Raw genomic sequence first — 11,948 nt, 5'->3', positions numbered from 1 at the left:
AGCCGTGAAGAGCTGAAACTTTGAGTTAAACACACTGCAGCCCCCTCAGCTTGGCACCTGTAGCTCAAGCAGCTAAGCCTCCAGCCACATACACCAGAGCCGGTGGGTTCAAATCCAGCCCAGGCCTGTCAAACAGCAATGACAACTACAACCAAAAAATAGCCAGCGTTGTGGCGGGTGCCTATAGTACCAGCTACTTGGGAGGCTGAGGCAGGAGACTCGCTTGAGCCCAGGAGTTGGAGGTTGCTGTGAGCTGTGAGGCCACGGCACTCTACCCAGGGGGTTAGCTTGAGGTTCTGTCTCAAAAAAAAAAAAGGCTCGGCGCCTGTGGCTCAAGCAGCTAAGCCTCCAGCCACATACACCTGAGCTAGTGGGTTTGAATCCAGTCTGGGCCCACTAAACAACAATGATGGCTGCAACCCCCCCCCCCAAAAAAAGCCAGGCGTTATGGCGAGCACCTATAATCCCAGCTACTTGGGAGATGGAGGCAGGAGAATTGCTTGAACCCAGGAGTTGGAGGTTGCTGTGAGCCGGGATGACACAGCACTCTACCCAGGGCAAAAGCTTTGAGGTTCTGTCTCAAAAAAAAAAATATTACTACATTTGGGTGGCGTGGCGCCTGTGGCTCAAGGAGTAGGGCGCCAACCCCACTTATAGGAAGTGGCAGGTTCAAACCCAGCCCCAGCCAAAAAAAAAAACATACAGGTAACACAACAGAAAATCTGATGACAAGGACTTTTATTAAACCTAAATAGCCAATTTTAATTACTATATTTAACAAGTCCTCCAATAACTTCATTCTGTGACAATGATCTACAAAAAAAAAAACAAAAAACACTGTGATTTGTGGCCATTGTGTGGAGTTTGCAAGTACATTATCCCCATGTCTGTGTGGGTTTTCCCCAGTACTCTAACCTCTTCCCATATCTCAAAGCTGTGCACAGTAGGTGTACTGGTGTATCTAAGTAATCCCAGCCTGAGTGAGTGTGGGTGTGTGGGTGTGCCCTGTGATAGAACAGCATCCTGTCCACGACTGGTTCTGGCCTTTGTGCCCTGAGCTGCTGGGAAAGATTCTAGCTAACTGTAACCTAAACTAGAACAAGCAAGTGTGAAAAGAATGAACACAATTTATTATAAAATAAAAATTCATAAAGTACATGACAATCATACACATGCACAATAATAAACAATATGATTCAAAACCACTCAGCAAAACTAGCATGAGATTTTTTTTTTTTTTTTTTTTTTTTTGAGACAGAGCCTCAAGCTATCACCCTGGGTAGAGTGCTGTGGCATCACAGCTCATAGCCAATCTCCAACTCCTGGGCTCAAGCGATTTTCCCGCATCTGTCTCCAAAGTAGTTGGTACTACAGGCGCCTGCCACAACACCTAGCTATTTTTTGGTTGCAGTTGTCATTGTTGTTTGGCTGGCCCGGGCTGCATTTGAACCTACCAACTCAGGTGCATGTGGCTGGCGCCTTAGCTGCTTGAGCCACAGGCGCCAAGCCTGTGAGATTGTTTTTTAACTATAAGGTGGTAGAAAGTGTTCCTTACAATTTCCACTTTGTGAACATTTACTCCTTGACTTAATCCATCACCATGACTGCCATAACTGATTTACCAAAAACTGGGTAAATAACTGTAGTTTTTATTAATCTTTCTTAAATGTATGAACAGTTCACATCTACTTTAATGTTTAATATTAGAAGTGTTTTGGGCCTTTACAAGTTTAGTGATGTTTTTGTGACCAGAAATATGCCATAGCAATTTATTCTTGTTTATAAAAGTAGCCTATAGTAAAATTGGTTTTGTTATGGATCACATCCCTTAAAGTCACAGTTACAAGAACCCCTTAACAACCTTAAATGCCTTCCACCATTACTACAACTCTGATTACAGCAGGCATTTACAATGTTAATGTCTTCCTTTTAGCTAAAATAACTGAATTTTCCAAGCTTAAAAAACCAGATAAACCCCAAAAGAGATTAATTTTCTTTTTTGCAAGCATGAAACAAAGTTATTAAAAAAAAGAAAGATAGGCTTACAGAGTAAGAAAGCTTACAAAGTGAGATACATTCGCCATATAGCGATGGGCCTCCATCGCCAGTGCCTATAGGCGAAGAGGCCCAAAGGAGTAATTTTTAATAATAAAAAGATTCAGTCCCTGACAACTTATACTTTTATGTTTCATCTGTGCCTCAATTAATTGCCCATACAAAGTTCTGGTAAAACTTCAAAACAATTTTCCACAGCAGCCTGATGGTAAACAATTTTCTTGTTTAGAAGCCTTCAATTGTTTGCCCATGAAATGAACTTTCAGGCTTACAAAAACCATTCAAAATAGGTTTCCAGCACATCTAGCCACCCTCCTCCACCTAGCAAAACCAAACAAGCTGTAACAACACTATTTACAATTTGCCAAATTCACTGATTGTCTCCAGCCCTTCTTTCTTCAGGCTAGCAACATTTGTCTTCTCTCCGTTCTCCCTTAGGCTAAGTCCTATCAATCCTTAAGGTCCCAGTATTTTAGGGTCACTTGGTCTGCCAAGGAGTTCCAGAATTTCCATCCCAGTCTGTGTTAAGTAACCATCTACTGTGTGTTCTCTGTACCCTTTTATACAGTTGCCTCTTGAACCAACAGGGCAGGAGAGCTGCTCCTGTTTGGATATAGTTTTTTTCCCCCTACCAAATCTCTTATTTAAATTTGATCCCCAATGTTGAAAGTGGGGACAGATCCCCTATGAATGGCTTGGGGTGCCATTCTTGAAGGACTGAGTTTTCATTTAGTTCCCCTCACTCCAACTATTAAAAGAATCTGGCACCCCTGTGCCCTCTGTTGCCACAATTTTGCACAGGCCACTCCTCTTCCCCTAAGAGTGGAAGCAGTCTGAGGCCCTCACCAGTAGCAGATGCTGGCACCATGGTTCTTGTATAGCCTGAAGTACTATGCTAAATAAACTCCAGCAACACAAATGGATTAAGACAGGCACTGACCCCCAGGAGCTGAAAATCTAAGTTTTAACTCCCCCAAAACTTAACTATTAATAGTCTACTAATGACTGGAAGCCTTACTGATAACATTAACAGTCAATCAATATACTTATTTTGTTTGTTGTACTATATATTCTATTCTTATAATAAACCCAGAGAAAACAAAATGTCCCTAAGAAAATAGTAAGAGAATACGTTAACTGTACCATATTGTATTTATCAAACTCCTAAGCTTACATCATCTATTTAGAAGATGAATTATCTGTCTGAAATGATGGGCAAACCACAGCTTCAAATCTCAAACTATACAGTATGTAACTTTTTCTTGTACATGATTTCTTTTTTTTTTTTTTTTGAGACAGAGCCTCAAGCTGTCCCCCTGGGCAGAGTGCCGTGGCATTACAGCTCACAGCAACCTCCAACTCCTGGGCTCAAGCGAGTCTCCTGCCTCCGCCTCCCAAGTAGCTGGGACCACAAGCGCCCGCCACAACGCCCGGCTATTTTTTGGTTGCAGCCGTCATTGTTGTTTGGCGGGTCCGGGCTGGGGATTCGAACCCGCCACCTTAGGTGTACGTGGCTGGCGCCTTAGCCGGTTGAGCTATAGGCGCCGAGCCTGTACATGATTTCTTGTACATGTTGCCCCTTAGGAGCAATTCTAGCTCACCCTTCCTATGGGCTCCATGATGTTACTCAAGGTTTACGATAGCACACTAACTACAATGAAAAAATACACAAGAACAAGAGATTACTTTTTACTGCCACACCAATTTACTAGATAGATATACTACTCACATGCAGATGATTAGCATCACAGGGCTTTTAAAGCTGATAGGATACTAGCAAAGCTGAGGGCAGCACAAAAACAAGGTGGCTACAAAATTATTACAGTAGTATATAGTGCGTGCCAGTTATGATTTAGTACTGCATCTTTATGCTCTCCCAATTGTGAATGGTGCCATATACATTCCTTAAGTGTTTATGTAAGTTCTGATAAATTCGAACTTTTTTTGAGACAGCATCTCACTTTGTCACCCTTGGTACAGTACCTTGGCGTCATAGTTCATAGCAACCTCAAACTCTTGGGCTTAAGCAATACTCTTGCCTCAGCCCGAGTAGCTGGAACTATAGTACCTGCCACAGTGCCTGGTTACTTTTAGCTTACTTTTACTTTTCACTCTGGCTCAAGCTAGTCTGGAACCTGCAAGCTCAGGCAATCCACCTGCCTCGACCTCTCAAGTGCTAGGATTACAGGCATGAGCCACTGTGCCCAGCAAAATTCTGACTTTTTATAATAGATTAGTGTATATCTTATGATTGTAAGTGATAAGAGACTATTATTTACATATGTTTTTTTTCCTTTTTTTTTGAGACAAGAGTCTCTCACTCTGTGCCCAGGCTAGAGTGCCGCGACATCAGCCTAGCTCACAGCAACCTCAAACTCCTGGGTTCCTCCTGCCTCAGCCTTTCAAGTAGCTGAGACTATAGGCACCTGCCACAACACTTGGGTAACTTTTCTATTTTTAGTAGAGAAGGGGGTCTTACTCTTGCTCAGGCTGGTTTCAAACTCCTGAGCTCAAGGGACTCCTCCCACCTCAGCCTCCTAGAGTACTGGGATTACAGACCTGAGCCAACACACCTGGCCTTATTATTTACATATATTTTATGCATTCATTACATACCCAATTTTTCCTTAATTTTTTTATATTTCTAGGCTATGTGGTTCACTTGTGCACTTTTTAAAATTGCTCCAAAAAAATTCCAATATATTTACTGGAAAAAAAATCCACGTATGAGTAGCCTTACTAAAGTTTAAACCCCTGTTGTTCAAGGGCCAAATGTACTTGTTTTGTGGCACTTACCACATTACTCCTTCATGTCTGTCACCAACACACTGATTGCTTCAACACACTAGTATAGTTTTATCTACTGTAAGAACATTTTTTGTTAAAAAAATGAATACAAGAATTTCCCCAACTTAACTAGTATGAAATGGTGAGAAAATTAAGCATATTTCATAGAATGAAGCACTGTATCAGTTTTAAAAACTGTTACAAACTTAAGCTCCCTTCTCCCTTTGTGTCTAGTCTAATAACATATATAATGTTATACAAAAAGGAAAGCAACCAAGTATTTATGAAATACTTTACTATTTTCATTGTGATAACTGTATTGTGGTTATATTTTTCTTTAACATTCTTATATTTTAAAGATACATAACAGTATCTTACAGGTTGAAATGACAAAATTGCTTCAAAATAATGGAGTGGATAGAGGAAACTGTAACAACCATGTGTTAATATTTTTTAATTATGTTGTGTGGAGCTATCTTGAGAGTAGATTATATTTTCACTCTAATTTTCTTTTGGGAAGAAAAAGCAAATAGCAGTTATATACACATATAATGAATGGACTGCTGGCAGTTCTGAGAAAGCACCCACTAACTACTATAGAATGAGGCAGAAATGCCTAAATTTCTAACAGAAAGATGATTTTGGTGACTCCCTAAATGAAAACTAATAAATACTTAAGTAGATGTCATGCACTATAATCATTAATTTTTTTTTTGCTTTCAATTTCCCTCCCAAATTCAGAACACCTTTTTGAGAGTTAAAGAAAAAGGTCAGGCTCGGCACCTGTGGGCTCAAGTGGCTAAGGCACCAGCCACATACTCCAGAGCTGGTGGGTTTGAATCCAGCCTGGGTGGCCACAACAATGACCACTACCAAAAAAAAAAAACAAAAAAAAAACAACAGCCAGGCATTGTGGTGGGCGCCTGTAGTCTCTTCCAGCTACTTGGGAGGTGGAGGCAGGAGAATCTCTTGAGCCCAGGAGTTAGAAGTGGCTGTGAGCTGTGATGCCACAGCACTCTACCCAAGGCAACAGCTTGAGGCTCTATCTCAAAAAAATGTAAAAAATAAAAGTTCACAGAAATGTGGATGGAAGAAGTCTTAACTGTTCTTCCTTTTCTAAACAATTTTTCAGTGTCAATGACAATATCTGCTAACATTCCAAAGATTTTGGAAAAGAACATTTAATTTAGTTCAATTCTGTTCATCAATTATTAAACCTTCACTTAACAGAAGGCATGCTTGAGTCTGATAAATGTTAAGAGAAATCTCATCTCAGGTTATTATTAGAATCAGAGTTAAATCAACAATTAAATAATTTCATTTTCAGATTGAGATCTAGAATGCAAAACCTCAATTTAAACAGTAAAATTCCTGTTGTATTACATAAAAAACAATAAAAGCTCCAGACCAGGCTTTATAATTCCCTGCAATCTTCTAATAATATGGGCTACTAATGTCTTCTCTGGTAAACACTGAAATCTTCCCTCCAAGTGGACTCTAAAACAACCTTACTGTGGGGCGCCTGTGGCTCAGTAAGTAGGGAACCGGCCCTATAACCTGAGGGTGGCAGGTTCAAACCCAGCCCTGGCCAAACTGCAACCAAAAAATAGCCAGGCATTGTGGCAGGCGCCTGTAGTCCCAGCTACTCCAGAGGCTGAGGCAGGAGAATAGCCTAAGGCCAAGGAGTTGGAGGTTGCTGTGAGCTGTGGCGCTACAGCACTATGAGGGTAAATAAGTGAAACTCTGTCTCAAAAAAAAAAAAAACTAAAACTAAAACCTTACCCTAAACAGCTACAATCATATGCTTTCCTCATTTCTTTGTTTAGCATTAACCAAATGAAGCAGACATAAACTATTTAAAGCATTTAAAGCGAAGCAAAAGCAAAAACCCACCATCAAGCAAATGCAAAATACAAATTAAAGAGGCAGGAGCCTGTGTCAATGAATCTTTGGAAGTCTTAAAGCTGATCTGACTTTACCTGAAAACTACTTTCTATCTCTCAGATCCAGAAGTTAGCAATCTACCAAGTTGGAAATGCCTGTGAAGCACTAACCCCAGAAAAGCACTTCTTGGTGATGGTTAAATGAGCCTTAAAAAAATGGCTGATGGTTTGCATCACAGCTGCATCCTTCACTTAAAACTAAGCTTCCCAGCAGTGCCCATAGTTCTGTGGGTAGGATGCCAGCCACATACACAGAGGCTACCGGGTTCGAACCTGGCCTACGCCTGCTAAACAACAACTGTACCCACCAGAAAAAAAACAGCTGGGCATTGTGGCGACACCTGTAGTCCCAGCTACTTGGGAGGCTGAGGCAAGAGAACCACTTAAGCGCAAGAGTTGGAAGTTGCTGTGAGCTGTGATGCCACAGTACTCTACCCAGGGCCACAGCTTGAGACTCTGTCCCAATGAATAAATAAATTAAATAAAACTAAGTTTCCCCAAGTACTACTTGTTCACACATCACTGATAAGGAAGGGAAAAGCACAGCTATGAAGTCTACCAAACTAAGGAAAGAACATGTAGTGAAAATAAGATGGAGTCAGTCAGCCGTGGGCCAAAATGACAAAGCTAGTCTGGTCAGTTTTAGGCCTAAGTAACCTTTACCTCCTGTCTCCCATTCTTACCGTTTTGTAAATTTAGCTCCCACTCTAAAGATGCCTATCTTGAGTAGTTTAGATGGATTGATTTGGGAGATTAACTTTTGAACTGGAATGTTATAAATCACTGAGTTATGCTGATTATTATTTAAAATAAGTATTAATGTGGTCTTTGCTTTGAACTTTTATGTATAAAACTGTGATTTTGGAAATGCAAGAACAGAACAGTCTTGGAGAGGCTACTCTCACTGTTCTCCAGAATCCCCTGCCTTCTGACAAAGTTTGGTGGACCTATCCCTGTTTCTGCATATTGGCTAACTGTAAAAGATCGTTGGATCCTCTTCCTCCGGTAACACTAATATCAATTACAATTTAATTGTGCACATCTGCACAATTAAAAGCCCAGGAATAATCAGCATGGGTCAGGAAGCAGTAGGCAGTAGTTTACAATCTTTAGAATGCCTAAAAGGAGCTTTTTTTTTTTTTTTTTTGAGACAAAGTCTCATTCTGTCACCCTTGGTACAGTGCCGTTTTGTCAGAGCTCACAGCAACCTCAAAGTCTTTGGCTCAAGTGATCTTCTAGCCTCAGCCTCCCAAATAGCTGGGACTACAGGTGCCCACCACAATGCTTGGTTATTTTTTAGAGACTGGTCTGGATCTCAAGCAATCCACGCACCTCAGCCTCCCAGAGTGCTAGGACAACAGGTGTGAACCACGACTCCAGGCCAAGTCATTGTTTTTTAAAATGCAGATTTCTGGGCCCTTCCCCCTAGACCTACAGAAACAGACTTTCAGGGGAGTAAGATATGTAAATCAGCATTTAAAACAACAGATTAGTAAAATACAGCTACCTAGGGAATACTTTTAACATTAAGGTAGCTTCCATTTTGTTAAATATCTAAAATGCCACAGCAAGTGGAGTTTTAATATACTGTTGCTTCCTTTTGGGAGTATTTATTCCTCCCTATTCCAAAGGAAAGGAAAGAAAAGAAACCTGCTCAGCTGAAATGCTATTCCTACTTAGCGAAAGTAGGGCCAAGAACAATTTCTAGATAGATCAAAAATGCAAAAACATTAGATGATAAAGCCTTTACTGCACGTGAGTTTGTTCATCCTTCCAGAATTAGTGCCAACAGCCAACAGAATAAGAATATGTAAAAGACCTGAAAATGTTATCTTGACTGTCTTTATCATACCCTACAATAATTCCACTTTTTTAAAAGAAGCCAAATGCTTTGTTCCTGGTCAACAACACTAACCTTTTCCTTGTAGATAGTTACCTGAAATGTTAGTAATTAACCTGATGTCCTTTAATCTAGAATTAAGTGCATTTGGTTATTAAAGCCATGAAATATTTTACACTAAAAGCGAAAAATCAGTAAAAAGTCTTAAAACTGAAAGAAAGGCAGATTATGGCTGAGATCACATAAAGCCTAAATAGCTATTCTGAGAACCTCATTATTGCAAAGTCATAAACCCATCAGATATAATGCAATGTAGCAATAAATTACTATTGCAAAGAAAAGTTTCTTCACAACACATGTTCAAACCCAAGTGGGTAGAGATGTAAGGATGCTCCAGCTGATGAGCAGTGGAACTAAAAGCATTTTTCTCTTGAACTCAAAATACACAAATGTCCCTTTTGCACATCAGCTGAATCTCATTACAGTGTAATGTTACTTTTTTAACCTTTGCAAAACTTGGATTTAAAGATTACTGAGTTAGGTGCTAAGAAATTTTCGATAGAAAAAGTTACTTCACTGTGACACAGATGCCTAGAGAAGAGAGAGAATCAAGTAACAGTTACTTAGTTTCCCATAATGACAAATGGGGGGCGGGGAGCCCAAATGTCAAACAACAAAGAATCTCTTTAAAAGATTCACATTTTTAAATCAATGTCAAATATGTGAATGAATCTGAAAAGTAGCCTACACAAAGAATTCTACTCTAAGAACACTTCATTCTACTTTGGAATCAAGTAGCACCTCACTACACCTTAGTCAATCATACTTATGTTTTAAGGTATTGAAAGGACTCATCTATCAACTTGTTTTCCTGCATTGCAAAAATCAAATTTTACTCTAACCAAATCCCATGTTGAAATGAAGCAACTAATTTTCTACAAAAGCATTTCTGCTCAACTCTTTCTTCCTATTTGATTAGCACTGTTTTAACTTTTACCATGTTTGATTACAACTGGAAAGTAAAATTAAATTCTACATCTATTCTTCACGTTAAGATTAACAACAAAAAGTTATACTGCATGTTCAAAACTGGACCAGAACGTTTAAAATACATTACAGTATTCGCGGAGAATCAGTTTCACAGAATTACAGAAAGTGAACAGGACTACAAAGATTGTGTTTAGTTTCACCACTTAACTTGCCAACAGACTTTCGGTGAGCCGCTAAAGTCTCACCTGTGAAACTGGAGTTCTAATCCTTTATTCATAGTGTTAAGAGAAGCAAATGAGTTTTACGTGGGGGAAAAACCTTGACAACTGTATGAGAGACAGGAACACAGTTACCCAACAATATGTGTAAACCGTCACGGTAAACACAAGTTATTCTTTTAAATAGGCTCTACCGTGCAAGCGTCAAAATGGAATCACTAACGATCAAATACTGACATGATTTTATCACTCATTCTGGTCGGAAATTTTAGTCTAAATACGACACTCAACCTAAATAACGGAATAATCTCTCCTTTTCCCTATTTCATAACGAGGGGAAAACTCAAGAGCCGCTAGATATGATAAAATGCTGCTATCCTTCCTTTCCCGCGTTTCCCCGCCTCATCAAGGTGCTTTTCAATTCTACCAAGGACTCTCTTGGACTTCCTCGATACTAGAACAACAAAAACAAATCACCCCCTCTCCCCGGATCAGGGTGGAATCTTCCCTCCTGGGCGTCCTCCCGGCTCCCTAGGCCACCGGACACACGCTCGGCCCCGGCACCGCCGGAGCCCTAAATGCTACCGCGGCAAGGCGGGTCCCAGCCCGAGCCCGCTCCCCTCCCCCACGGCGCCCGGGCGCAGGCCCTAGGCCCGCGGGACTTACGCTCTCGTGGTCCCACCGCACGTTGCTGCGCTTCTCGTCCGGGGCAAGGTTTCGGTCCCGGCCCATCAACTCATCCAACAGCTGCGCGGCCGAAATCATGGTGCTTCCTTCGGGCGGCTGCCCCACCAGCCCTGGCACCCACCAACGAAAATGCCCGCGACACCGTCGCCAACCCCTCCCCGCCGCCGGCCCGCTCTAAGGCCGAAAAGCCTCCTCTACAGAGGAGCCGATAAGACAAAATGGCCGCCGCGCGGGAGCCTTCCCAGAATGCTGAGCGCTCGCGGGGACACGCCCAAACCCAGGCGGCGAGGGCCGACCGGCTTCCGCCGTCCGGGGGCGGGGCCCGCCGAGGCCCGGCCCGGACTCCGCCCCCGTGGGGAGGTGGCGCGGTTTGACAAGTGCAGCCAGCGAACCTACCTAAGCGTCCTTCTTCCTGGGCTTTTTCACTGAGAAATAGGAACTGAGGTCTTGAAGCTTGGACGCTGCTCCAAAGTGGAGAAAAAGCAATCTCTCTTAGTCCCCGCAGTATGCACAGTGCCATTTTCCAGTCGCGGAAACTGAAGAGTCCCTGTTCCGACTCTATTTTCCTAATGCACTCGCCTCCCTTTCTACCTGGCTTTGTCCTCCCACCCAGATTCTGCTTCATAAGGTGAGAAATCAAGGCGGTTTCTAAAAGGAGTATGAAGATTCAGCCCTATACATCATGCCTCCCAGTGTGGAACTTTTAAAAATTATTGATTCATTTGTTCATCACATAGCTTAGTATTTAACCATGTGCCTGAAGTTAAGCTCAGAACCTTTCAGACACAGTTCTTGCTCCCGTAGACCTGTGCATTGGTCAGGGAGGCAATCATTAAATAAAGTTAGGCTGGGTACGGTGAATCATGGCTGTAATCACAAAACTTTAAGAGTTTTAAGTGGGAGGATTACTTGACTCCAGGAGTTTGAAAACAGCCTGGGCTTCAAAGTGAGACCCCACTTCTCTACAAAGAAATATGTTTTTTTACAAATTACCCAGGAATAGTGGTGGATGCCTGTAGTCCTACCTACGCAAGAGGCTGAGGCAGGAGAATTACTTGATTCAGGAGTCAGAAGCTGCAGTGAGCTATGATGATGTCACTTCATTCAAGCCTGGGCAACAGTGCAAGACGCTGTCTCTGAAAATGTAAAATAATAAAGTTGCAAATATATCAATATAATCATGCTGTACTGTAGTACAGTTAAGGATATGGGCTCTAGGGAGGCGCTTGTGGCTCAGTGGGTAGGGCGCGGGCCTCATGTACAGAGGGTGGCGGATTCGAACCCGGCCTCAGCCAAACTGCAACAAAAAATAGCTGCGCGTGGGCAGCACCTGTGGCTCAGTGAGTGGTGAGGAGCCGGCCCCATATACCGAGGATGGCGGGTTCAACCCCGCCCCAGCCAAACTTCTACAACAACAACAAAATAGCC

General features: G+C 42.0%; 1 protein-coding gene across 6 annotated transcripts in view; it reads right to left on the bottom strand.

The window, feature by feature from the left end:
• The window catches only part of LUC7L3 (LUC7 like 3 pre-mRNA splicing factor), a 31,051-nt gene extending 20,257 nt beyond the window's left edge, over nucleotides 1-10,794 (bottom strand). For 4 of the 6 annotated variants that reach the window (XM_012811536.1, XM_023519207.1, XM_023519208.1 and 1 more), the window contains exon 1: nucleotides 10,500-10,794. In XM_012811536.1, the coding sequence (XP_012666990.1) occupies nucleotides 10,500-10,598 (99 nt within the window). In that variant the 5' untranslated portion in view covers nucleotides 10,599-10,794. The remainder of the gene's footprint in view (nucleotides 1-10,499) is intronic. The other 2 variants (XM_023519209.1, XM_023519210.1) reach the window with 1 other exon arrangement.
• Nucleotides 10,795-11,948: the final 1,154 nt, after the last annotated feature.

Source organism: Otolemur garnettii, unplaced genomic scaffold (assembly GCF_000181295.1).
Source record: "Otolemur garnettii isolate 467f Iridium unplaced genomic scaffold, OtoGar3 scaffold00162, whole genome shotgun sequence".
NCBI lineage: Eukaryota > Metazoa > Chordata > Mammalia > Primates > Galagidae > Otolemur > Otolemur garnettii.
This window is presented reverse-complemented; position numbering and strand designations above follow the sequence as displayed.